We start from the raw sequence: 25561 nt of genomic DNA, 5'->3' as shown, positions 1-25561 counted from the left end.
TCGGTCATGGACTCACTACAGACCTCTTTTGCAGCCAAGTCCTGGTTCGGCTTCGATCTCGACGATACCTTGCACGAGTTCCGCAAGGCATCGGGCATCGCTTCTCTTGTTGTCTTTGAAGCCATTTACTTACAGCATAGGGTGCCAATCTCGCTCTTGCAGCAATCCTACTCATCGATCCTAGCTCAGATGACAGCCAACGCCTTCGCCTGCGGCAAGACCTCCACCGCGTACCGCAAAGAGCGCTTTACCGCATTATTACAGGCGCATCATATCAGTACCAACGATGACCACCTCGAAAATCTCGCAGCAATTTACAAGCGGGCTTTAAGTGCAGCACTAGAACCGAAGCCCGGAGCTCTTGCGCTGTTCCAATACCTAAAGCGAATCGGGAAAAGAATAATCATCATCACAGAGGGTCTTCGAGACGCGCAAGAGTGGACCCTCGAGCAACTGGGCCTGGCACAATACGTCGATATCCTTATTACCACCAACGAGATGGGACTAGCGAAAGTGGACGGCTTGTTTGAAAAGGTCTTGCAAAGGTACAATATCAAGGCGGAGGATATGGTGTATATTGGTGATAACGAGAAGCGGGACGTCATGCCGGCTGCGGAGGCAGGAATTTTGTCTATTCTGTACGATGAGAAGAGTGATTGCCAACTGGAGGGTAATGGGCGACCCGGCTCAAGATTGAGCATAAACTCACTTGCTAAGCTGGAGTATATTCTGAGGATGGGTATAGACGCTGCCGGTAAGGGAGAACATTAAGACAAGGCATATAGGGAGGTGTGTATAATTTTCGGGGCAGCCTTTAGTGATACGCTATGAATGCGCTACAATGCATTGTAAAAACCAAGATTCCTCCATCTGAGCTCGTGTGAAAGACAGACGGTGCATCCCACCCCGGCTCTTTGGCTGAAGCTCTTAAGCCGGCGTCGCCCTGCTCATTTGAATCAAACGCTTGACTCCAACCTGAGTCGACGTTAGCATTCCTTCTAGAGCGAACAGCAGGTAGTCGTGGGAGCACTCACCATCCAGTTACTGCCCTCATCCGTCTTGTTAGTCATGAGATCCGTGAACAACGCCTGAGCCTGGTCGTAGTTCCTCGCCTGCAGATGCTGCGCCAGCTCATTCATCTCCGAAATCGTATCTGGCTTCAGAAGATCTTCGTTGTTGAGATGGTCGAACAGGATGTTCAGTCGCTTCTCGGTATCCAGGACCTGCGGCATGAAGTTCTGAGGAGCACGGGACTTCACGCGTTGCATGTCTTTGTTGAGGATTTCGAAGATCGGCTGGGAGGCTGATGGTATGTGGGACCGGTCGCCGGGGGCTACAAAACGTTAGCCTTCGGCTCCTTTGCTCATTGGCGCATATACTTACGGTATTTTGCCGCAGCGGACGCCGCTCTCTGCGACTGCGCAGTGCTGGGCCGCGACTCCGGCGCCGCTGCGGGTGGAGGGCCTGCTGGCGGTGGCCCAGCTCTCGGCGGACCCGCTGGCGGTGTCTGGGTCTGGAGCGGTGGCGGCCGAGCGAATCCTTGTGGCGGCCCCTGTGGCGGTTGGCTTGGAGGGGCTGGTGATGCCATCGCACCGGTTGACCCGATGGAGCTTGTACGCTGCTGGGGTGCATAAGGATTCGGTGGAGGGATATTTTGTCTGGGCGGAGGCGCCTTTGATGGCTGAGAAGATATTTGAGGGCTTGGGCTAGGCGCATAGCGATTTGACGGAGGTGCAGCTGATGGCGGCGGGTTGTATGGCGAGGAGCCTCGGGGAATCATGTGCTGTGGCGGAGCGCCAGCAAATGGTTGAGTCGGCTGTGACGGCGCGTAAGTATTTGCGGCCGAGGAGGACGGGCGCTCTGGTTGTAGATACTGTGAGCCTGGAGCGGTTGGCGGAGACATCATGCGCGGAGGACCTTGAGGCGGTCCTCGAGGCGGAGGCGGTGGCGTAGCCCTCTGTTGCGCTGCGAATTGAGGGGGACCCATGGGCGGTGGAGGACCGACAGGACTTTGCTGCTGGTTAGGGAAGGGCGATGTGATGGCTCCCGCGCCTAAGCCTGGCGTGCCACGGCGTGAGGTGGGCGCTTTAGGGCCAAAGTCCGGAACATCATTCCATTGAGAAGCGTTGGAGGCTTTCGAAGGCGGTGGAATCGACGGAGAAGCAGTGAAACCTCGCGGCGGAGGCGGGAGGGGCTGTTGCTGAGGCGGTTGGTAGCCGAGACCATACGGCTGAGGTGTAGGTATGCCACCAGCATTCAGTTGAGGAAACTGCTGTGGTGGTTGGTACCCAGCAGGAGCGTACCCGCTGGTAGCTGTGGGTGCGTAACTCTGCTGTGGCGTTTGCTGGACTGGTACAGGGGCATTGGGAGGGTTGAACTGGGGAACTGTCCGGGGTTTGCTGGGTGTAGGTATCGGAGCTGTTTGAGGTTGTGTCGGCTGATACGCAGGAACGACTCTCTGGCTTCGTTGGGTGGTCGTGTTCGCAGCAGTCGCAGTCTGCCTCTGCGCCGCCTGAGGCGCGGCCTTTCTCGTCGCTTGTTTCACTCTGTTTCTTGCCACCTCTGCAGCAGGGTACTTGGCCGGCAGAAGATCTAGGTACTTCTCCGCAACCTGGAGCTGCCCGTGCGAAGCAACGATATCCGCGTACTCCGTATACTTGGCATACAGCGGTGCTAGCTTCCACTCTTCGGTCTTCTGGAGATCAACATCCTGGAACCTAGTGACTCGCCGGAATACAGTGACCTTCTCGATGAAATCTTGCAAAGACTTGGCGTGTATTGAGAAGCTTGAACCACCGTCGGCATGGCTAAGATCCGCATCCTCATTCTCAACCAACTCTTGCACCCAATTACCAACAACCTTCTCAAGCTTGGAGCCAGCCAAGTAGCAGAAGGATGCGTCCTTTCTCACGTCGCTCGCGTCAGCGCCGTCTTGTATCGACTCTTCCAGCCGGTCACCCAGGGCTTCGCACAAGTCAGGGAATTCTGTCTCGTCTGCAAACGTGCACAGGGTAGCCATGATCTCTTTCCAATTGGCAAGGTCGGCGTTGTATACAACATCCCATAGATTCTTCCCCACAACAGAGGCCAGGAGACGTAAATAGTTCGGTCCATCCGCTTTCCGTTTAAAGTAGGCAGCTTGCGCCTTGTCGATGCACTTCTGCCCGCCGCAGATAGCAATCATGAAGCCATCGGATAGTCTATTCTCCTTCAGACATATGTCTAGCGCCTTCTCAAAGGATCCCAGCATGAGCGCTCTGGTAATGCTTTTATCGGCATCGGTCTCCGTTCCGGTGTAGATCTGAAATGGGTTGTTAGTCTTAGCCCCTTTCGTGGCTGCCAAATCCGCAAGGAAGTTGTCTTCCGCTCCACCATCCTCGAAGAATGAGGCGTCATCTTTTGCAGATGTTACGCCATTCGTACGAGACCCCTCGTCTTGTCCCTCATCGGCTCTGTCTTTAGAATCGCTAGCTGTATCGGAGAATCCCAGGTACTCGACCAGCTTCCTCCTCGTATTGCCAGACAACAGCGTTTCCATAACTGTCCAGTCCGCCTTCTCCTCATCAGTTTTGGCCTCCGCAATCTTTTCTCGGCAGATACTGGCAAGATCCCCTTTGTTCAACGCCTCTTCGAATCTTTCAGTAGCAGCGCCAATGGCAGAGTCAACCGCGAATGTCGACAGACTGATCTTTGACTGCCGAGAGCCGCTCTCAGCCGGACCGAACTTGACAATCCTTCCTCCGAATCCAAAGGAAACGCCAACAGGCCGCTCAAGCCATTTGGGCGCCTTCGCCAAGGAGAACGTTGCACCCTGGGGCTGGGTCTGAGCTTTAGAGAAGAAATCCTCTCCATCCAGTGCCGGGGCAGCTGCCGCACTCGTCGTCTTGCTGGCCCTAGTGTTCTGGATTGTCTGCACACCGATCTTGCCGTCAAAGGATGCGGTTGCGAGCAGACTTGGATTGTGCGGATTCCATCTGGTCTGAAACGTCCAGTTTGTGACGACTGGGAACTCCCCTAGAACGTCGCCAGTTCTCGGGTTCCAACAGATAGTTCGATTGTCTTTTCCGCACGAGAGCAGCAATTCGCTGTCTTGAGGACACCAGGACAACGATAGCACGCCCTGATCATGCGCGCGTAATGTCCGCTCCGGTGCGTTCGAGTTCCGCAAATCCCATACCAGAATCAGCGGATCCTGGTCGTGGGGTATAGCGGTTATGAGCCTTGTAGCCACCTCCGGATCCCATGCGATGGCGCTGACAGCTTTCCTTCCCATGTTGTTCAATGTCAGACTCTCTTTCTTCGCCTTCAGATCCCATACTGTGACAAATCCCCCACTGCTACCCGTTGCCAGGATGTGTGGCACCTTCTTGTTCCAGTCCAGGCATTCGAAGTCGTCCGCTCGTGCAGCGGATGTACCAAGTCGCGTCGGGTTGGATGCATTATTGAGGTCTGTGATGAACAGCTCGCCTTTGGCGCCGGCAGTAGCTAGGAGTTCAGGCCGGAAGGGGTTGAACTGGAGTGCCTTGATTGCACCGCTGTGCTTCGACGTCCGTGATATGTGCGCCTCGCTGTACTCAGTAAGCAGGAGGTCCGCAACAAGTCCCCGAACTTCTTCCCTACCTAGGGTTGGTCCGCAGCTTCTCGGCATCCCACAGATCCAACGAGCCGCTCTCCAAGGCGCCTGCGATTATGCCTCTCGGATGGTCCTCGCTGGGGTCACTCCACGCAATATCATGGAACCTGGGAAGCAAAGGGGCATTAGCAACTCTGGCGATGTTGACATGACCTTGTCATGCGGGTCTAAAGTGTTGGTCGAACCTTGAATCGGTGCTGATGCTGCTCAGTGGCTGCAGCTCGACGCCCTGCTCTGGGGTGTCCAATGCCAAATCCCATATCTCTAGCTGTGTCTCATTTGAGAAGTCCGCGTCCACAGCACCAGCCCGAGTACCGGTTGCTATCAGTGGGGGGGCCGCTCCTGGTGACCAGGCGAAGCAGGCTGTTCTGGGTATTTCCCGTAATCGGACCATGTTGGAAAACGTGGAACACTAGGAGAAATGTCCAGGAGCGAGGAAAAGGCAGAAAAGAAACTAGTAGTCGCGGTGTAGAAGAATCGTTATGGCGGCGCAAGATTGACTCCCAGAAAGCTCCTGATTGTTGTTTAAGGTGCTGTCATCGCACTGAACTAAACAAGGTGGCCTCGCCAAAACCCCAGGCATGCGGAAGCAGCGGGAGTGGCCGCGGCACGTGATATCGAATTTGTCTTTGATCTTTGGCGATCAATGGTCTCGCCAAACTTCGGCGACCAACATGTCAGACGCATCACGGTTAAAGGCGACGGTCTATGTAGGGGGACTGGACAACGCCGTAAACACGGATACCCTTCATGCGGCATTCGTACCTTTCGGAGAGATAGTCGACATTTCACTCCCCAAACCGGAGCTGCAATCATCCACGGACCCGCACCGAGGCTTTGGCTATGTGGAATTCGAGCTAGCCGAAGATGCGAAAGAAGCCATAGACAACATGGACCAGAGCGAGCTATATGGTCGAGTCATCAAAGTCGCAGCCGCCAAGCCGCAGAAAGAGCAGCATGAGGGACTGGGTAGCAAGACAGCAGTTTGGGAGCAGGTAAGCGTTTATCTGAGAATGCCTATTCGGTCTGCAACTAACGTCTCTACAGGAAGGCTGGCTGGCTAAGCATGCCGTCAGTGAGGAGGATCGAGCGGCGGCCGAGCAAACGGGAGCAGCAACAGCATCGCCTCCGATGGATCCGATGCAAGGACTCGAAGGTCTGGATGTTGCCGGACCCAAGCCTGCATAAACAACAGCTCCTAAATCTCAGACATGAATACCCCTTCCGAGACTTGGAAGCTTTTGGTGGATGAACTCAGTGACCACCGAGACGCGAGCCGAAGCGTAACGCTCTTCTCCTAATAAACTCCCGCTGTGGAAGACAGCAGACGTTAGAGTTTCAGATGATTCCGAAATGTTATACCCTGCAGAAGTGTGTTGCTGCCTCTCCTTCTGCAGGTATTTCGATATCTACAGCAAATGGGCCAAAGTAACACTTTGAGGCTTGCAGAAATATAACCTCCCAAGAAGCTTAGATTCATGCAGATGTACAAGCTGTCACAAAGCTACCCCAGCGCTCCTCTCAATTTCATATGATGGCACCAGCGATACCCGCCAATTTTCAAGGGTGATCCTCACCCTGATTGTGACCGCGCGTCCTACTGAGACGAAGAGTCTTGTCCGCATAAAGCTTCCTGACTATCGAGAAGGCGGCCATGCCGACGGCGATGCTACAGATGTGTTAACGAAACTTTGACTAAAGTGTTGTGGGCCGAGCAGCGTACGCTAAGACGACACCTGTGACCTAGGTTAGCTTTATGACAATAGCCGATGCATAGCACACGTACCAAGGGGGATCAGCTCTGGGGGAATCTTCTTGAGAGTCCGAATACGTTGCGAGATGGTGTGAGCTGCGAAGGGCTGTCAGCTCCAAATGCGCCTCCAATGGCGGCCAATCGAGCCGTCTACGCACCGCTGTGCTCCTCTTTCTGCGCGGCAATCAGCTTCGCATCACACAGTCCAGCGGGAGGAGCTTACCGGCACAGGCCGCATCATTCGCGCTGTCGGCTTCATATGGAGCGAGCGCACCGGCTGGAAACGCGAGCGCAGCAAGGGCTGCATATTGAGGATGCGCGCCCGATACATAGCGGAGAGGGGAGCGGCCATTGTGTTCAGTGTAGCTGTTATTCGGTGCGAAGTGGTTGCTTGGCTGCTAGGCGTGAGGGAGACGGAGGTCAAGAGTGATGTGATGCCATGTCCCAGACGGCCCGTGCGCGAGCTCAATCGGACCACCGACAGCGATCCTTGACTTCACCACCACCGACAACCGCTCGACCCATTGAAGCGCGACCTGGAACCAACACAGTAGTGATCCCACACAAACCGCCACCATGTCTGACGAGGAACGCGAGACCAAGCCCTTCAAGTTCGTGACAGGTGAGTGCTGCCCTGCGAACCGAGCCGCTTTGAGGCGCCACTCGATTGGATGCTGACTTCGTTTGTACTTATAGCCGGTACGTTCGCCCTTGGGCTTCTAGCCCTACGACAATGCCATCCGGATAGTCAATCTACACTCGAAAATATGGCGCAAGACAGGAAGAGCGACGCTGATAGCTACGTCCCATATTAGGCTTCGATGCCCGCTTTCCGAACATGAACCAGTATGGACAATCAACGCTACGTTGGTTCATGGGTCCGGTCTGATTCGCATCGCAGGACCAAGCACTGCTGGCAGAACTATGTCGACTACCACAAATGCATTTTAGCTAAGGGCGAGGACTTCGCGCCCTGCCGCCAGGTATATACTGCTGTCCTTTACAGAACATAGCGGTCCAGGCTGATGGACCGTACCAGTTTCTTCTAGCCTACCGATCTCTGTGCCCCAGCGCCTGGTGCGAGAGGTGGGACGACCAGCGCGGTAAGCCCTCCTCCATATTCAAAGGCCAAATGCCGCCTTAGCCGGTACTAACAACTATTATGTCCAGAAAACGGCACCTTCCCTGTCCGCTTGGATCAATAGAGGGCATGTATCGTGGGGGAGATTATCTTGCGCTGTTAGGGTGTTGACGGAGGTGCTGAGTTGCGACGAGGCCTTTGTATCATACGAATCGTCGCAATGCTTCGTCGAACCTACGTTTTCCTGCGTGAAGTCATTGATGTCTTACAAAACCTGAAGGAAAGGACTATAGTGTCTGTAAGGTCTTGGGAACGTCTACCCTCGTATGCGTATGGGGGTGCTTCCGTCGGCTTGCACAGAGACGGGATCAAAAGCGAACCCAGGCTTGAGGAGGACAGATGGTCGAGTTGATGTGTCAACTGAATTGCCCCTTCTGGTGTTCTCAGTACTATACTACCGCACCCGGAAGACCCCTCCTGACCCTCCTGTCCGCTACCTAGGCATGCATTTTGCATCCCCATCAATCACGTGAATTCGACATAGTCTCTACCACATCTCGGGGCAGGACCCGCGAAAGCAGTGTCTTTACGGAGAGACGAGCACCTCGCCAGAGCACCGTGATTATATATATAGCCACAACGACTGAGCTGCGCCTGACAACAGGGATGATGGGCCGATCGTTGATGTGCAACACGCCAAGGCCAGCCACACGACTTCGATGCTGCTCAGCCTCGCGTGCCTTCCACCTACTCATAGCTACCGTTGCTCCCCGAGATTTCGTCTCTAATTGTCTATCTACCTCTATTTACAGTAGTCTAATAGCGTCAGATTTACTGGAAAGCACTCCCTTTACATATTCCCATACACCTAGAGTACCCGGGAACATGATGAAGCGCATAATAACGCGACTGTGTGATCCTTTGCATTACCCATGGACGGGTTTCTTACGTTTTACTCCCATAATCGTTCTCTCTGTCTTTCTCCTCGAGCTTATGATCCTTCTTCTCAATGTTATCCGTATTTCACTCAGTGACCGCTCAGCATTTCCAGCACTGGAGTATGTGTTCCTTCTGCCTGCAGGTATCTCAGTTACATACTGCATCACTAAACACGTCCAGGATGTTCTTCGCCGATTTCACAATCCCCACACTCAGCTTTCTGTACACGAACTACGAGCTCTGGCTCTTTTGGAATAAGAGAATGAACGCGGTGCATGCTTTATGCGCTTCAATCATCTGGAACTGCCTCTGGGGCCCATGCCAGCTTCTTGTATGGCTGTTCAGCTTTTCGAGCTCCTCCGAGATAGCAGAGACGCGGCTGGTTCTTGTGTTTTTTCTCGTTATGCTGTAGGTCGATTTTACACATTAAACCTGGTGCTTAGCTACAGTCTGCTTTCCTCGATCTACATGTTAAGGGGGCATTTCTCGTGCCCGTGCCCTTCGTACAAGCACCGTCACAGCCAAGAACTTGCTCTCGCATCGCACATCGTTCTTTCAACATTCTATGGAAGTATGACGTGGAGATATTGAGGCTCTCTTCGTGCTTGGATCGCCGTTGAGATAGGCCTGCATTTACTCTCATGTCCTGAGCTTTCAACCTTCTACGTCGCTTGCTTGTTCTGCTATCCACATCTACGCTAACACCGAGGACAGGAATATTTGGTACACAATCCACGCCGCCTTCGCTGTGCACAGGCAGAGAAAAGGGACCGGGAACGTTGAGCTCGATTACGCGACCTCGGACCTCTACCACGGACTGCATCGACAAGCTATCCTCGCAGCAATACACGCGGGCGTGTTCCCCAGGGAGCATCCAGAGATTGCCCGCAGGATGTCAAAAGCGCCCAGTTTGCATTCGGTACATATTGACACGGAGAGCATTGCTCCGCTACTCGAGCAGCGCTTTTCGGTTCGAGACACGTTCTACGATGCTGGCGAATGGACGCGATAGCCGTATACGATTCCCAGCCAACAGCTTACCTGATCCTCCTCCCGACGATCGAGTTCATGAAACCCAACGGCCACGTATGCATCTCCCTCTCCCCCTCGAAGACCCAATCCCCCTTCGTAACCTTAATAACCTCCCTCCCCTCCGGGTCAAAGGTCCTTACAGCCCCCTCGCGCTCCCCCTCCGGACACGCCTCATCCACGAGCGCCATAACCTCCCCAAACGTCCTCGTCCGTAACGAACTCACGAACCCATCAAACGCCTGGATAAACGGCAGCACAGGCAGCACAAACGTAAACAGCATATGCAACCCGTCATGCCTGAACCACAGCGGCGTAACCGCAAACATCAAGAAGAAATCCAACAGCATGAGCACCAAGCTCCCAATCCTCCGGTCCTGCAGCTCGATGATCGCGAAGCCGTCGGACGTCTCGATGCTGCTCTTCAGCGTCTTCCGCGCCATCGCGTCGTCGAAGTGGTGGAAGGCGAGGCAGTAGAGCCGGAAGACGCGGCTGTCGGGCGCGAACTCTGCATTTGGGTCGCTGGCGGCGGTGGGGGAGGCGGAGCTGATGACGGCGACGGGCGGGTTGGTCGCGTCGACGGGCTGCGGGATGAAGCTCAGGTTTGCGGAGCGTGCGGAGGCGGCCATCCAGGCGTCGAGGTGCGGCTGAATGTCGGTTAGGAGGAAGGGGATTGGGTGTTGGTTGCGGGCGAGGCGGTGGGCGTTGACGAGTTTTTCGATTACGGGGACGGGGCCTGTGGGTCGAGGTTAGCCGTGTCATAGCCGGCGGGTAGAAGATTGCCTTTGAGAGCAATGTTGATAGTGAGAGGGGGAAGGGGACACGCACCGCCGCCGCCGGAGCAGAAGTCGACAATGGAAAATTTCCCTTTCTCGACCTCGGGCATGCGGTCTAAGGTCCTGATGATTAGAGCCGCAGCTCGCTTGGCGGGCGACGTGGATTGGATGAATGGTAGCTTGTGCGTCCACTCGGCGGTGAGCATTGCTTGACATCGCTGCCGGAGGAACGGCGGGCAGCTGTAATGAGTTCACATCAGCCATGATCTAGCTTCTCCCAAGAGAATCCCGGAGCATACAGCCATAGATCGCAGAACTCAAACAGTCGCCACGGTCTGCGTGAGACGAAGAAGTTGAGGCGGCTGGAGAGTCGGCGGAGCAGCGCAAGGACCCGCCAGATAAAGCTAGGTCTTTTCTGTTGACGCGGAGGTGAATAAGATGCTGGACCGTGGTCGTCCCCATCGAGAAGCCCAACCTGCTCATCTGAGAACCTGTCAACTGTGGGGATCTAGCATATACGGCTGAAAGGATTCTGACCAGATGCTTGATCGCTTCGACGAGCACTCGGCTCCGGATCCGACATGTACGGCATGGTGGAGTACGTTATGGGACTTGGCCTTTGTTATGACCACAGAAAAGCTTCGAGACGGTCTCTGATGGACCCGCCGTCAGAAGACCTGAATGAGACAGCGGGAATAAGAGGATGGTGAAGAGTGATAACAGAGATACAGCTGTGCAGGTTGCTACAAATCGACCCGTAAATGATTGACTGAGGTTTCGTGTGAAGATTCGAAGACTCAGTATACTCGATGAGGGGTTTGCGGGAGAAGCTTGAACATTAATCCACCAACACCAGTCCAACACGGACTCATCAGGCTCGAGGATGTTGAAAGCAACGCGCGAGGTGTCATCAAGGTCTGGCTGCCTGTACAGTACCTTATCCCTTTGAGGGGAGTGCATGCAGTTGAGTTCAACGTCGGTCGATGGACATGACGTCAGACATCACGACAACGCTATTTCGACTACATGCCTGCAAATTCATATCCAACGTGTAGCTGTAAAATAGCTTGGACACTTGACCCAGGTGCGTCGCATGCAGGGTTGACTGCCCAGCTAGCCATCGACGATAGGGACGTCGCAAACTGATATCGCCAGACGAGTCCATCCCCATTGATAGGTTCCTCATAGTATCAACCAACTCAGAATCGATACGTCTGCTACCCTACCCTTCTCGCCAGTATCTAGCCGAACACGAGACAATGTAACGACAGTGCGCCATCATGCTCTTAGCCAAGAGACTGTGGTATCATAGTGCGACTCCAGATGAAAATGCCCAGCAAGCCCGCCCCCTTCGCCCCTAGTGATAGCACCACAGCCACCAAAACTCCGACTCTAAATGCAGATCAAATGCGCCCCACACCGCACCCGCTACCAACACATAACACCACATGCACGCATATACAGCTCCTCCAAATACTCCTAGCTCTGTCAACTATCCTCCTCTTCCTCCTCGTCATCATCCGCAGCAGCACCGCTGTCCGTTAAACTCTTCCCAATCGGTCCCAGCGTCCACACCCACTCCCGCCGCCGCTTGCGCCGTCCCGCCACCGGCGTCTCAGGACACGAATCGCTATCCGAGTCCGGCTCCGAAGACGAGGGCGACTCCCGCTTCTCGCCCGTGCGAGGAGAGCTTGTGTTCGACTCGTCGTCGGAGGTTGACAGGTCGGGCGAGCTTGAGGGCTCTGGTGGGGAGTGCGATCGCGGGACGTCTGCGGAGAGTGACGCCGCGGCTGCGGGTGGAGATGATGAGAGCTCGGAGGAGGAAGTCGAGATGGAAGAGACGGTCGAGGAGGAGAGGCTCGATGACTCGGACTCGGATGGCTGACTTGCGTCTGGTGTTATGTCCGAGTGCGCCATGGTATACCTGACTGTGACGATCTCCTCGTCCAGCGGCGTGCGGAACGACACGCGCTTCGTCGCTGGGAAGAGCGGCCGGCTTGAAGACGCCATCCTGCGCGTCCGCACTTCGGCAATGGGGCTGTTGGACAGGATCGAGGGGAGGTTGTGCGCGAGCTTGTACGGTATCCGTATGGTAGCTGACTCGGTTGACTCGGTTGACGAGGCGGATGTTGCGGACGCTGTGGACGCGGAGTTTGGGGTGCTTGCTTCGAGCTGTATCGGCGTTGGGGGCGCTGACCGCGGGCGAACGTCAAGGGAGCTGATGAGAGAGAGCCGCGGCCTCGAGGGCGCGGTGGTGGACGCGGGCTCTGATCGTGGGGCTTGGTAGGCGTTGCTGAAGGTATTGCGGGCTGTGGGCGAGACTGCAGAAAGGGTCTCCAGTCGCAGACTCGAGCCCTTGCCAAAAGTACGTATCTGCTGTGTATTCACGGACAGTTTCGGCCGCCTTGGAGACAGAGGTTCGGATGCGGTTGCTGTGGAGTGCGCATGGATCGGTGGAGGAGGCAGCATCGCCAGAGAGGTCGTCATCGTGGCAGGAGACAGCTGGAGATGTTCATGGGACTTTGCCCCAAGGGGAGACTGTGACTTCGACACTGGAAGTGCCAGCATCATGTGTGCGGTCTGCCCTTGTGTCGTTCAAGAGTATGGCCCGGTGCCCGCCCAGGCTGGAGGCGCAAAGTGTCTCTGATAAAGGAGGGGAGCCGTGCTTTGACGGAGCGGTGCAATAGCCTGCCCTCGTATCCAGATCTGAGCGATGCAGGTACGGGGTTAGCGGAGAGAAGGTTGGGGCTGCTGACGGCGGACGATCGCTGCTCGGGGTGCAGATGACCAGACGGGATCCGAGGCCAGCTCGTCGGCGAGCGGTTGTTGAGGATCAATCTGGTTTGTGGTGAACAAAAACGCAGAGACCCTGTGGGAGGGGGGAATCTGCTGCTCTTCATCTTTGCGCGAGACGAGGCGGGGCGGCGATGGCAATCTTTGGCTGATCGAGGCATGGGTGTTGGATGATGGCGCTTTGGCTTGCGCGTTCGAGCACGCTACCCGGGGTTGATCTTTATTTTTGGCACACTGAGCTCAAGACGCCGCCTATTGGACGAGGGACGGCCGTCTCACAAACGCCTTGGCGTGCGGGTCCACCACCTGGGCAACGGCACCGGCATGAGAAAGAGCCGTGAGAGCGGACGTCTGGTGGCGAGTTACTCAGCAGCAGCCATGAGGCAGGCCTTGAAGGACAAGCGTTTCGTGTCTGCGCAGGAAGCCGTAAGCGGAAGCGCTTCATCACCCGGCACGAGACCAACGGCGTCTACTCGGGATTGATCCACAACCACTGATAAGTCAACCTTTAGCTACTCGTTGAGTAGTTCTAACGTCTGACCGGATGTTGAAAATGGCGCATTGCATCACGTGACGATAAGACTAATTCCAACTCATGTGGTTGACAGCTTGGATCACGAACTGGAACACCATGCACAGATCAAGTTTCAGGGCGTCTAAAATGATAGGTGTGCGAGTCCGTCAAGCTGCTAAACGCGTTTCTAGATTGCTGGGGCTCACATTTAAGCCTCTCATCTAGGCCTCTTGAGAGGTGAGACAAAATCTATGTATGGATTCACTACCACGTGATTGCAACACCATACCTTCTGCAACTCTCAGTCGGATATTTTACCTGCCATCGGCCTCCCGCAGGGGAGAATGCGGCTCTGATGGAAGCCAGCCGGCGCAGTTGGGCGCCGAAGCGGAGGGATGACAGGATCATCATACATTTCGTGAGTTGCTGAGTGGCTTGTAGGAAACGCCAATTAGGCCCTTGTCTCACCTTCTAACCTGTCTTCTCGCAGGACTACGACTGTTTCTACGCGGCGGTCTTCGAAGCTGAAAATCCTGCGCTCAGATCGCTTCCGCTGGCTGTGCAACAGAAGCATATCATAGTCACATGCAACTACGAGGCTCGTCGACGGGTATGCGTAATCCTGCCTTGGACGCGAGACAAGCATTTGGATGCTGAGGCTTCTTCTCTAGGGCTTGCATAAGCTGCAGCCCATAAATGAGGCGAAGAAGCTTTGCCCGGACGTCGTTATCGTCCTCGGCGAAGACCTCACCCGCTTCCGGAATGCATCCCGAGAGCTGTATAATTTCATCCGGCAGTTCTCCTGGAACAACAAGGCAGAGAGGCTCGGATTTGATGAGGTCCGTTGCCCTGAAATCGATATGCTCAAGCTGGCGGCCCACGCTTGATGGCACCCATTAGGTGGACCAGGCTAGCAGCTGATATTATAGATCCCACCATCATGGCCACGTGCTTACTCTCTTCTCCGGCCCCCTATAGGTATTTTTGGATGTAACGGATGTCATCCGCTACAATATCGAGCTGCTTAATGCCAATGACTTGGCCAACTCATTCTTTTGTCTCTCCCAGAATGATCCTACGCTAGGCTTTCCATACAACGCCGCTGAACTGGCTGGACACGCTTCCCCTGCATCAACCGCGTGCCAGGTCATACTGAATGGCATTGACCCGGACAGCTTACTCATACGTCTGCATCTCGGATCCCACCTAGCGCGGCATCTGCGCACCCAGTTGGAGGAGCACAAAGGTTACACAGCCACCATCGGTATTTCGACGTCGAAACTATTATCCAAGCTCGTAGGTAACTTAAACAAGCCCAACGGGCAGACTACGCTTCTACCTCCGTACGAAGCGCCTGAAGGTGGGACTGGCAATGCCACAGCCTTCATTGACGGCCATGAGATCGGAAAGATCCCTGGGGTTGGCTGCAAGATAGCCCAAAAGCTGCGTGAACATATCCTTCAGAGACCGGCTGAGATTGATTCTGGGCTGGTCTACGGGGGCACGAAAGAGAAGGTCACTGTTAGGGACGTAAGAACTCATCCCACTATAAACCTGGAGATGCTGGACCGATTGCTGGGTGGACCAGGCTCACACCGCGGCACCGGTGTCAGAGTCTGGCAACTGATACATGCGGTTGACGACACGGAGGTAGGCCAAGCTAAGGAGGTGCCAAGTCAGATCAGCATAGAAGACAGCTACATCCGACTCGACACGATCGAAGAAGTGCTAAAAGAGCTGCGAAAGCTTGCAAAAAGCCTGATCAAGAGGGTGCATCTCGATCTTCTCGAAGAGAGCGACGATGACACGGGCATTCCGCCTGTAGCTGAGCATTCCAAAGGAAGCACAAGCCTTGGCCTCCGAAGATGGATCGCTCATCCGAAAACGCTGCGCCTCTCAACCAGGCCCCGTCCACCTCTGAACCCCGACGGGACACGTGCCCGAAGCTTTAACCGCATCTCGCGCTCAGCACCACTGCCTACCTTCATCTTCGGTCTCAGCGAAAGCATTGACGCGCTTACAGAGAGGCTGATAAGCGAAGCGCTGCTGCCTATGTTTCGGAAGCTGCACCCGGACAGAAGCGGCTGGGATCTAAGCCTCGTCAATGTGGCTGTGACGAACATGGCGGATGCAGCTGGCGACAGCAAAACAGCTACCGGAAGAGACATCAGCAGCATGCTCAGAAAGCAGGCTGATGTCTTGAAGGAGTGGAGAGTTGAGGATCGACCTGTGCCTCCCGATGCACCAGCCGAGGTCTTTGGTAAGAACACATCCATGCCCGCTTCATCCAGGCCAGATGATGAGCGGAAGGGCTCAGAGGACATGCTCGTTCCGTCACAGGATAGCCGCAACGGTTTCGAAGGAGCCGTTTGGGACTTGGAAGACGGGGCTGAAGAGCAGGTGTCCGCCCTCGCATGCGAAATCTGTGGAGCAATTATGCCGGCATTTGCTATGCTAGCTCATCAGCGTTTCCACGAGCTGGGGGATTAGGCTTTGTGTGTCTGGTTAAGCATATATGCCCGTTTGACATCAGAATCCAATTGTGCACCAAGCTGCAGCTACCACTGCTTCTGCCCTAGCATGACAACATTTGCTGTTCTCCTTAGTTGTAAACAAGCGTCGTAAAATTCCTTTTGAGCAGTGATCTCTTACTTCCTGAAATATTACTTACCATTCTGTGAGAGCTTCCATCACATGGTAGAGTTCATCTGTCCTCAGAGCACTGGTATTCAGGTTACACAACATCCGTCTCCGCTTCTGGGCATGCAGCCATGGCACGGCCCATCAATCAACGGCAACCTCGCGCAACAATCATGCAGCAACAAGCCCACCTGGGCACCACACAGGAATTGGCATTCAAAGAGCCGCCTAGGTCACTCCATGCATAGTGTTTGATAAGAGGGGATGCGAATAAAATGGCAACAAGTTTCCGCCATGTTGAGCTTTCCGCGCTCCTTCAACATCCTGGCAACCAAGATCCAGTACACGATGCTCCCTTCCAAAGATGACACGATCGTGGGCGCTGGCGGTACTGTGCAGACGGAAGACGGCGAGAGGCATGAAACCCGTGCGAAAAGCGGCCAGCACAGGCCTTGGAGCCGGCAAAGGTAAGTCAACCCGCATGCTTTGAGCGACTATATGCAGGCATCCAGTTGACCCGGGGTAGGTACTTTGGAGCACTCCTCTTCAATGTTGCAGCGGTTCTTCTCCCAGCGCTCTATGGCACGCTCAGCAAGCTATGGGTTGCAGACATCGACTCGTCGCAAGTCGTCCTCACCGACGTGTACACGTACATAGGCGTAGTCGCGGAGGTGCTGAACGAAGGCCTTCCACGAGCAGCATGGCTCGTCATCGGCGACAAGTCCTCGCGAAGTGTTCCAGCGCGCATTGGACTTTGCCATACTCTGATCATCTTCCAGTCCATTCTGGGCTTGATCATGTCCATCGTCTTCGTCGCCGCAGCTGCTCAGACTGCGAAAGCATTCGTTCCTGTTGAGACCAGGAGCACTTCGTTGACATACGTCCGTGTCGCCGCCTTCTCTTGCCTGTCATCTGCTATTGAAGTGGCTGTCTCGAACTCTACCCGCGCGCTGGACAGACCAGACGTACCTCTGCTCATTAGCTCGGCCAAGTTCATCATTAACATCATCCTGGACATGCTGATCATTTCGACCTTCCATGTCGGCTCCCACCAGCCCACCGTCAATATGCAGGCCGCTATACGACTGAGCTGCGATCTGGCTGCAGCCTTCATCGGCCTTGCCTACTTTCTGTTCATCACCAGACGGATCAGGAGGAAGACAGACAGGACGGCCTCTAGATCCTGGTCATCGACACAGCCCTCGTTCTCGGCGCTCAAGACTCTTGCACGACCCGGTGCGCTTACCTTTCTGGAGTCTGCCATCCGCAATGCACTCTATCTATGGCTGATTAGCGGCATCGTGGCAATGGGTTCAGACTATGCAACCGCGTGGGGTGTCTTCAACACTATCAGATGGGGTCTCATCATGGTCCCGGTCCTCGCTCTGGAGGCGACCTCTTTGACCTTCGTGGGCCATGCTTGGGGCAGGTGGAGAGCGAGCGGGGCTGCGAATGCGAGGCGGGCCACTGCATCGTGGGCAGATCTTCGCGGTGAGAACGAGTCGCAAATCTTTCTTTTCTCGACGTGTCGTACTGACGTCCTTGTCAGTTATCGCCCAACCAGCTTTGGTGTCCTGCATTGTTGCGCTGGTGGTTGAAGTCCCTATCTGCGTTTTCCTGGCCACGTGGGGTGCCCGCCGGTTTGCCTTCTGGCTGTCGCAGTCGGACACTGTATCTAGGATCACGGAAAAGATGTGGAAGGTTAGTGATCCCAACCCTTTCCCTCTATTCAGGTGGTGCACCGCTCGAGCGGTGCCACTTTTACCACCACAGCGCAGGGAGGGGTTACCGAATAACATAACGCCTCACAACGGGGCTTTTCCTGCGCCTGGCTGGAGCAGCCACACTGAGAGATTTGCAACCCGCCTCACCCAAGCATCCCGCATCTGCCGCATGCCGCGCGCGCAGACAAGCATCGCTAACCTCCTCCAGACAATCGACTGGTGCTACATCTTCTACGCGCTCAGCACCCAGCTCGCCGCCATCCTCCTCGCGACCCGTCCGCTCTGGTATCTGTATCAGTCGCTCGCATCCAACATCCTATGGGTGCTACCATGGGCCATCGCGGTCAGCCGGATCGGCATCACGCCCGACGATGCCTGGACGTATCATTCTGTCATCTTTGGGGGATCGCTGGTCTTTAGCTTCTTTTGCGTGCTTGCTGTGCTTGGGTGTTGGGCTTGGGCGCTGAGGAAGGGGAGGATGAGGGTGAGGCCTGTCGCAGCGAGGGGGCGTGGAGAAGATAGATGACGCGAGGGTTTCGGGGGCTATTGATTCGATGCGAGGATTTGATTTTTGTTGTTTCTGCGCCACCTCCAGTCGCAGTCTCATACTGGCAATACTACTAATGACATCGATAAGAATCTCTAAGCTTCTCGGCCGCAGCGGTGAACCTGGAGCGGCGTGATTCTCTCCGCCCTTGCCAAGAGGACGGTACTCAATATGATCAATATCTGATCAATATCGACCTTCTGAGGTAGGCGGTATATAAGATCTCCGTCGACTAGTCGGACCGGCAGGACCCCTTTTCCAATTGATGGTAGAATTTAGGCGCCCACTTACGCTTTGTACAAGGTATCTAGGAACCCCTTTGCCAACTCCACAACGACGCCTTTGTGTGGCAGCGCGCCCGCAACGCCATACAACGCAGCCGCATCGCCTTTCTTGACCGCCTTCCCCTTCCCCTCCGCCAGCCTCCTCCGTTCCCTCTCCCTCACCTCCTCAACACACGCCTCCAAATCCCTCAGCAGCTCATCCACAACCGCCACAATCGGAAGCGTGACGGCAACATGCATGGCCGGCGGGTTCTGCAGCGCATTAAGATGCCACCCCCTGGCCGACATGCGGTCCGCAACATCGTAGATATCCAGCGTGCGCGACGTAAACGCCACGACGCTAACAGCCGGCTTCCCGACCACCTCGAGATCAACACACAAACCCGGCTCCTCGCGCACGGCGGCCTCGATCCGCTTCGCGGCCCCGACGATCCGGTGGCACGCGTCCACGTAGCCGGCCTCGCCCTGCGCCATCATGCTGGCCCAGCAGCCCGCTATTAATGCGCCCGGCCGTGACCCCGCCATACTGGGGGAGGCGTACACGCCCCCCGGCCAGTCCGCGGAGACGAAGTACTGGTAGCTGCGCAGCTGCTGCGAGCGGTAGAGCACCGTGCTGTTGCCCTTGGGCGCGAAGCCGTACTTGTGGGTGTCGCAGCTTATGCTGGTCACGCCGCGGAGGCGGAAGTCGGCGGGCTCGGACGGGAAGCCGGCTTTGGCGAGGAGGGGCACGAGGAAGGAGCCGAGGCAGCAGTCGACGTGCAGGGGGAGGTGGCTGCGGACTGCGAGGCGGGAGAGGGCGGAGATGTCGTCGATGATGCCGTGGGGGAAGTTGGGGGCGCTGCCGACGAGGAGGATCGTGTTGGGGTTTGTGAGGCGGGAGACGGAGGGCATGTGTACGCGGTAGGTGGGCGCTGGGCAGGCGACCAGGTGGACTTTGATTTTGAAGTACTCGCCCGCTTTGCGGAAGGCTGTGTGCGCGGTGTCGGGGAGGATCCTGGAGAGGTGTACGTCAGTTAGAGTGCCGCAGTTCTCAGCTATGGCGTTGGATACGCACATCTCGGGCTCCATCACACCTCGCTCGTGGTACGCTTTTTGCCTCGCGCTCAGGACGGCCATGAGGATAGACTCCGTGCCTCCGCTCGTCGTCACGCCTGCAGCGCCTTCCGGTGCACTGAACAGAGACAGAACCTGTTGCGCTTGTCAGTCCCGTCCACCTCAGCACCGTAGTGCTTGCTACACTCCGGGCAGACATACCATAGCAACAACCTCAGCCTCCATCTTCCTAACCCCCGGAAACACATCCGGATGAATCGGGTTGCTGACCCCGAACCTCCCAAACGCCTCCTTCTGCAGCTCGCCCAGCTCCTTCCCACCATGGTACACCGCGCCGCTGACTCTCCCATCCTCCCACCGTGTATGGTCCATCTCGCCCAGCTTAACCAGCTCCTCTCTCACCCTCTCGTCGCTCCATCCTTCCGCCGGCAGCGCGAGATGCCGCTCCACGCCCGGCCCGCTCGGCACGAGCTTCGACTCGAGCTTGGCGAGGGATTCGGCGACCTGGGCGGAGACTTTGGTGCGCACGCCTGGCAGCCGTAGGAAGAGGCCGTAGAGGATCCGGCGGAGCGAGATGTAGCCGTCGCGGACGGTGCCAAGGAGGCCGCGGCCGCGCAGCTGATAGAGGGTTTTGCGGGTCCAGCGGAGGAGGAAGAGGAGAAAGATTAGGTTGCGAAGTCTGTGGTTGACGTCAGGACTGGCATTTAATGGGCATGTAGGGGTTCAAGGCGGATCTAGGGGACGCGGGGAAGTAGTGATACATACATGTCTAGGTTGAGGGCGAGGATTTGGCGGCGGGAGGTGCGGGTCGGGGCGGAGAAGGTCTCGCGAAGACTAACTGGGAGGCGTGAGGAGCCCATTATGAAGGTCGAGGTTTGTGTTTGCTAAGACATGGTGATGTTGTTCGGATCTGAATGTTTAGAGTGGTAATGCCAGATGTCATCGATCATCACATGTCATCGAGCTCGGTTGCCTGCATCGTCCTAAGCCTTTGATCTCACGTGTTGAAACAACATCCTTATGTAGCGGCGAAATCACCTAAACAAGCTTGGGTCACAGGCGCAAGGGTAGAGTGTATCGAATGAATACTACTATCTGGCTATGGACCTGTCGCTCATCAGCCCAGCAAAGTCCCGACACCAAACTCCATGCCTCCTAAGATCGCCAAGGCCTGTAGACGAAGCTTGCTGAACGCCCTCATGATTGGGACGAGGAGCGTTGATGCCACCGAGCGACTCAATGTTTTCCAACTGTGGCACAAGCGTTAGCCTCTGTATGCAAGGTAATCAAGAACACGGCAGACTTACTGGAGTTGCAATCCCTTGACTGATCCTTCCGATCACCGATGTAATGAGCCGCCAATAGATCGTCATCATGGCTCGCGCATCGCGGTCGTCTTTTTGACGACTGAATGCCTGTGCCTTTGGCCTCCGCGTCCGCATCCAAATTGATTCCTAGTCCAAGCTGCAGTACGTCTAGGGCCAGGCAAATCAAACAGCCACGGCCTTAGCTTTCCCTTTACCTGCAAACTTGGTATCAACCGACTCTTCCTCCGCGTTCTCCTCGTCATCGCTCATATCCTCATCCTCCTCGTCCCAGCCAAAGAACGTCCGGGAAGGAGCAGCCTGCTCCGGCACCTTCTTTGAACTTGACGCCTCAGCCTCACTCTCACTGCCCTCACTCTCCGCAGAGCCACTACCAGAGGCGTCACTCTCCTTCTCCACAAGCACGTTCTTGATATCGCCCGCCTTGAGCGCTGCCAGCACCGCTTCCCGCGTCTTCTCCTCCGCCTCTTCTTTCGCCTCAATCCACTTCCCATCCAGCCTACCTTTTCCACTGCTCTTGATTTCCTCCTCCTTTTTCTCCGCCAGTTCGACTACCTGCTCCCACCGCTTCCGCCTCTCTTCCCTCTCCTTCTTCTCCATCTCCGGCTTGACAGCTAGATACTCCGCCAGCGCCTTTGCTTCAGTAACGGTACGCAGACGTCGCCCATCTAGATTGCGATTTGAGCCGTTGTTTTCGCCTTGGTTCCGCTTCTTGCGACTGCTCATGCGGCCGCCGGCGGCGCGGAGCTGGGAGCCGAAGCCGCCTTTACCGCCGCATAGTGGGGTGGAGAGCCATAGTCGGATAAAGTCGCTTGATGGTGACGAAAGGTAGTCGGAGAGAGGCGCGGAGGAGCGTGGGGAGAGTTCCTTGTTGGAGGCTGTGGTGAGAATGAGGCGGGTTGCATTTGAAGGCAGTCGTTCTGACAGGAGGCTTGTGAAGTCTGCGACGGTGGAGGAGGCAGGAACTGGAATCGAGAGAGTCGAGGGGAGGCCCAGGCCGGGGAAGGAGGTGAGGAGGATGTTGAGCGTTTGCGGCGCCATTGTGGAGGTAGTGGACAGTCGAGCTGAGTGATTGAATTTGCTGGCTTCTCTGGTCGGTGCGATGGGTGATGACGAGATCCGCTTGATTCAGCTTTCGTCAGGCGGAGTGTTATGGGTGTAGTTTGGAAGAGGAAGCGAAAACAGGTTTCGTTTGTGAGGGTGGAATGCTATGCGATGGCTTGAAGGTGAAGTTCACGGCGGCTCTCGTCACTTCGCTTAAAGTTGCGATTACATAAGCGCTTGCTCGGGCCTCCCACAGCTAAACCACCAATTTCAGCTGCACGACGAGCAGCAACCGACAACAAATCCCCCCCATCAAGACATTCCACAAGAACAGCCGTCAAGATGTAAGCTCCATACGCAATGGCACAACACAAACCACGTCTAACAACCCCACAGGCTCATCCCCAAAGCCGACCGCAAGAAGATCCACGAGTACCTCTTCCGCGAGGGCGTGATGGTCGCGAAGAAAGACTTCAACCAGCCCAAGCACAACGAGCTCGACGTGCCGAACCTCTACGTCATCAAGGCCTGCCAGTCGCTCACCTCGCGCGGCTACCTCAAGACGCAGTTCTCCTGGCAGTGGTACTACTACACGCTGACCCCCGAGGGTCTCGACTACCTCCGCGAATGGCTCCACCTCCCCGCTGAGATCGTGCCCCAGACGCACATCAAGCAGCAGCGCTCGCATGCGCCTCCGCGCGGCATGATGGGCGGTGATGACCGTGAGAGGCGCGGTGGCGGCCGTGGCGGTGACCGTGGTGACCGTGGTGGCCGTGGTGAGAGGGGCGAGTACAGGAGGCGCGATGCGGGCGAGGGTAAGGAGGGTGGTGCGCCGGGCGAGTTTGCTCCCAGCTTTAACCGTGGTGGCTTCGGTGAGTTATCCTGATCCGATTGATATCTTGAACGTCAACTGACAGAAGCAGGTCGTGGCCGCGGTGCTCCCCCACCAGCATCATAGACGGGTTTCTCACATGCTTCATACGCTGCAGACGGACTGGGTTGGGTTGGGCGGTAGCGTGCTCAATCGAGTGACAGAAATTGCCGGGGTTGCATAGGTCGACGGGGGCAGTTGACACTGCGCTTTCCACTGTCACATCTGTGATATAGCGAAAACAGATGTCCTTCTTGTTCCGACTTCAAGTATTCACACTCGACAACATTGACTCCAGACTGTGCAATCCAACACTTTGCGAGACTGCTGCCAGAAGCCCTCCCACGCCTTCCTTTCTTACGACGACGCTCTTATCTCGCCGCTCTCATTCTGTCATACCTCAACACTGCGCCCAACAAGACCTGTGCCCCTAACGCACAATCCTCTGGACTTGTATACTCAACTGGATTATGGCTGACCCCATCCTTGCTCGGCACAAAGATCATGCTCGTCGGAACCCTCTTACTCGTATACACGCTGTCGTGCCCTGCACCGCTGATCATGCTCTTCGTCAAATCTTCCGCCCTGTCCCCAAAGATTCCCCTCGCGGACTCCGTCACGCAGCTGATGCAGTCCTCATGGAAATTGATAGCCTCCGAGACCGAATCCGTGCGCCACTCGACTTCGCACCGCTTGCCCGGCGTGCCCCCCTCATTCAGATTCCCCACATCCTCGCCCGCAGCAATAGCCGCGAAATCCCTCTTCAGCTGCTCCTCAAGCGCCTCGACCGTCTCGTCCTTCGCGGCCCTGATGTCCAGCGAGAACCTCACAGTCCCAGGCACCGTGTTTGTGCTCCCAGGCCTCAGCGTCAGGATGCCTGTACTCGCCAACGCCTTCGCTTTCGTTGCGGCACGATGGCTCTGCAGGATCATCTTGCTCGCCGCCAGAAGGGCATCCGCTCTATTCTTGAAGTCCGTCGTGCCGGTGTGGCAGTCGCCACCCCTGACCGTGATGGTGAACCAGCGGTAGGCCTGGACGCCCTTGACGATGCCGATCTTGCGGTTCTCGGCCTCGAGGATGGGGCCCTGCTCGATGTGCAGTTCGAAGTGGGCGGCCATGGGCGTGGATGCGTGGGAGGCCGGTACGGAACCCAAGTAGGCGATACGCTCGAGTTCTGACTTCATGGTCGCGGTGCCGCCGCCTACTTCAACCAGGTTGTGCGCGTGGTCTTGCGCGATGGCGCCCGCCCAGACGCCGGAGGAGACCATGGAGATGGGGAAGCGGGCGCCTTCCTCGCTGCCAGGGCTGTTAGCGCGCGCTGTAAGTAAGGCGCAAAGGGATGGATGGCGTCTACTTTGTCCAGTTTACCACGCCGACGGGGTACTCTGTCTCGACCCAGTTCTCGTTGAGGACTTTGAGCATCTCGACGGCGGCCGTGACGCCTAGGATGCCGTCGTACCGTCCGCCAGTGGGCTGGGTGTCGAGGTGGGAGCCGGCGAAGGTGGGAGGGACGTTGTTGTTGAGGCCCGGTCGGACGGCGAAGATGTTGCCCATTGCGTCGACTGTGGTTTTGCATCCTAGGTCCTTGGTAGTGGCTACGAACCAATCTCGGGCCTCTTTGTCGGCGTCGGAGAGGGAGAGGCGGGACATGCCCGTTTCGGTGGAGGCGCTGGTGTTGTCTCAGCGACATGTCTCTTTCTGATGTTGACTATGAGAATACAGCAAATGCATGGAAAGCAGATAATCACGATATAGAAACTTGAGACAGCTCGTTGGAAGGATTTGAGATTATGTTGTTGGGATTATACAGAATTGCTTACGTTCCCCACCGCTCTCCCGTGCCCCATTGACAAGTGTGGTGGATGTCTCCTATCAGCCGATCTTGATTGACTTTGAGAGAAGACACATCCTTCTCAGACATCTCCGTGCTACGCAATTGCCATACTGACGAGGTACTGAACGTCCTCCAGCCAACCACCCGTCGGAATGGCGGACTGCTTCTTAAGGCGCAAGCTGCTTGACGAGCACCCGGCGCAAATCTACCAACGAGATGCAGCATGATGGTATATACCTAGATATCTGGGTTTCACCAGGTCGGTAAGAAGCGTATAGTTGCAGGTGAAAGTCAGTTGCCTGGCAATTGCTCGTTTTGGGCACTTTGTCAAGATGCTCGGCTGTGAGTCACGGATTAGCGGGCTTTTCCAGCTCCAGCGGTGTTGATCCATGATGATGTTTGCACAAGACGTGCTCTTATTGATACAAAGATTAGATGAGCGGCAAGACGACCCAGTCCCGACCAGCAAGAGCGGAAACGAGACTACAGTCAGAAACCTAAGGCAGCCAGCAAAACCTCCGGTCGGTATTAACCTCAGTGCGCCGGAATCCGATGAGCTCCCAGTCCATCCTTAATCAGCCCATCTCATTAACCCTCTTTTGTCCCGCCTATCTCAGTACAGCTCTTCCAATACCCATGGCAGATAGCGATGCCCAATAAAACAACCACCAGATAGCTCCTTTCCACTCCCCTTCATATCGTTCGTCCCACATAGTCATCC

The 25561-nt window shown here is 56.0% G+C and overlaps 13 protein-coding genes across 13 annotated transcripts; 6 read left to right on the top strand and 7 right to left on the bottom strand.

The window, feature by feature from the left end:
* Positions 1-6: 6 nt before the first annotated feature.
* On the top strand, positions 7-771 carry W97_07194 (uncharacterized protein; the record flags this gene model as incomplete). Its single annotated transcript, XM_007785173.1, has 1 exon — positions 7-771. The coding sequence occupies one exon, from the start codon at positions 7-9 to the stop codon at positions 769-771; it is 765 nt and encodes a 254-aa protein (XP_007783363.1).
* Positions 772-927: 156 nt separating this feature from the next.
* W97_07193 (uncharacterized protein) lies at positions 928-5027 on the bottom strand (the record flags this gene model as incomplete). The annotated part of the gene is made up of 5 exons (XM_007785172.1): positions 928-975; positions 1035-1333; positions 1384-4568; positions 4621-4740; positions 4819-5027. The coding sequence occupies 5 exons, from the start codon at positions 5025-5027 to the stop codon at positions 928-930; spliced, it is 3861 nt and encodes a 1286-aa protein (XP_007783362.1).
* Positions 5028-5307: 280 nt separating this feature from the next.
* Positions 5308-5821, top strand: W97_07192 (peptidylprolyl isomerase; the record flags this gene model as incomplete). Its single annotated transcript, XM_007785171.1, has 2 exons — positions 5308-5628; positions 5681-5821. The coding sequence occupies 2 exons, from the start codon at positions 5308-5310 to the stop codon at positions 5819-5821; spliced, it is 462 nt and encodes a 153-aa protein (XP_007783361.1).
* A 372-nt stretch (positions 5822-6193) lies between these two features.
* W97_07191 (uncharacterized protein) lies at positions 6194-6738 on the bottom strand (the record flags this gene model as incomplete). Its single annotated transcript, XM_007785170.1, has 5 exons — positions 6194-6302; positions 6357-6369; positions 6420-6482; positions 6545-6560; positions 6610-6738. The coding sequence occupies 5 exons, from the start codon at positions 6736-6738 to the stop codon at positions 6194-6196; spliced, it is 330 nt and encodes a 109-aa protein (XP_007783360.1).
* A 224-nt stretch (positions 6739-6962) lies between these two features.
* Positions 6963-7591, top strand: W97_07190 (cytochrome c oxidase subunit 6B; the record flags this gene model as incomplete). The annotated part of the gene is made up of 5 exons (XM_007785169.1): positions 6963-7008; positions 7202-7232; positions 7288-7369; positions 7426-7489; positions 7557-7591. The coding sequence occupies 5 exons, from the start codon at positions 6963-6965 to the stop codon at positions 7589-7591; spliced, it is 258 nt and encodes an 85-aa protein (XP_007783359.1).
* A 1852-nt stretch (positions 7592-9443) lies between these two features.
* W97_07189 (uncharacterized protein) lies at positions 9444-10417 on the bottom strand (the record flags this gene model as incomplete). Its single annotated transcript, XM_007785168.1, has 2 exons — positions 9444-10171; positions 10264-10417. The coding sequence occupies 2 exons, from the start codon at positions 10415-10417 to the stop codon at positions 9444-9446; spliced, it is 882 nt and encodes a 293-aa protein (XP_007783358.1).
* A 1282-nt stretch (positions 10418-11699) lies between these two features.
* Positions 11700-12698, bottom strand: W97_07188 (uncharacterized protein; the record flags this gene model as incomplete). Its single annotated transcript, XM_007785167.1, has 1 exon — positions 11700-12698. One exon carries the CDS (start codon positions 12696-12698, stop codon positions 11700-11702), a length of 999 nt encoding a protein of 332 aa, XP_007783357.1.
* Positions 12699-13873: 1175 nt separating this feature from the next.
* W97_07187 (uncharacterized protein) lies at positions 13874-16008 on the top strand (the record flags this gene model as incomplete). The annotated part of the gene is made up of 4 exons (XM_007785166.1): positions 13874-13936; positions 14009-14128; positions 14190-14357; positions 14497-16008. 4 exons carry the CDS (start codon positions 13874-13876, stop codon positions 16006-16008), a joined length of 1863 nt encoding a protein of 620 aa, XP_007783356.1.
* Positions 16009-16452: 444 nt separating this feature from the next.
* On the top strand, positions 16453-18408 carry W97_07186 (uncharacterized protein; the record flags this gene model as incomplete). The annotated part of the gene is made up of 3 exons (XM_007785165.1): positions 16453-16625; positions 16685-17649; positions 17708-18408. The coding sequence occupies 3 exons, from the start codon at positions 16453-16455 to the stop codon at positions 18406-18408; spliced, it is 1839 nt and encodes a 612-aa protein (XP_007783355.1).
* A 308-nt stretch (positions 18409-18716) lies between these two features.
* W97_07185 (sphinganine-1-phosphate aldolase) lies at positions 18717-20626 on the bottom strand (the record flags this gene model as incomplete). Its single annotated transcript, XM_007785164.1, has 4 exons — positions 18717-19707; positions 19768-19901; positions 19968-20445; positions 20532-20626. 4 exons carry the CDS (start codon positions 20624-20626, stop codon positions 18717-18719), a joined length of 1698 nt encoding a protein of 565 aa, XP_007783354.1.
* Positions 20627-21256: 630 nt separating this feature from the next.
* On the bottom strand, positions 21257-22132 carry W97_07184 (uncharacterized protein; the record flags this gene model as incomplete). The annotated part of the gene is made up of 1 exon (XM_007785163.1): positions 21257-22132. The coding sequence occupies one exon, from the start codon at positions 22130-22132 to the stop codon at positions 21257-21259; it is 876 nt and encodes a 291-aa protein (XP_007783353.1).
* Positions 22133-22495: 363 nt separating this feature from the next.
* W97_07183 (uncharacterized protein) lies at positions 22496-23021 on the top strand (the record flags this gene model as incomplete). Its single annotated transcript, XM_007785162.1, has 2 exons — positions 22496-22514; positions 22546-23021. 2 exons carry the CDS (start codon positions 22496-22498, stop codon positions 23019-23021), a joined length of 495 nt encoding a protein of 164 aa, XP_007783352.1.
* Positions 23022-23377: 356 nt separating this feature from the next.
* On the bottom strand, positions 23378-24927 carry W97_07182 (uncharacterized protein; the record flags this gene model as incomplete). Its single annotated transcript, XM_007785161.1, has 3 exons — positions 23378-24302; positions 24361-24675; positions 24827-24927. The coding sequence occupies 3 exons, from the start codon at positions 24925-24927 to the stop codon at positions 23378-23380; spliced, it is 1341 nt and encodes a 446-aa protein (XP_007783351.1).
* Positions 24928-25561: the final 634 nt, after the last annotated feature.

The sequence above is a fragment of the Coniosporium apollinis genome, assembly GCF_000281105.1.
Source record: "Coniosporium apollinis CBS 100218 chromosome Unknown supercont1.39, whole genome shotgun sequence".
Taxonomy (NCBI): Eukaryota; Fungi; Ascomycota; class Dothideomycetes; genus Coniosporium; species Coniosporium apollinis.
The sequence above is the reverse complement of the archived record's forward strand: the minus strand, read 5'-3'. Positions and strand labels throughout refer to the sequence as shown.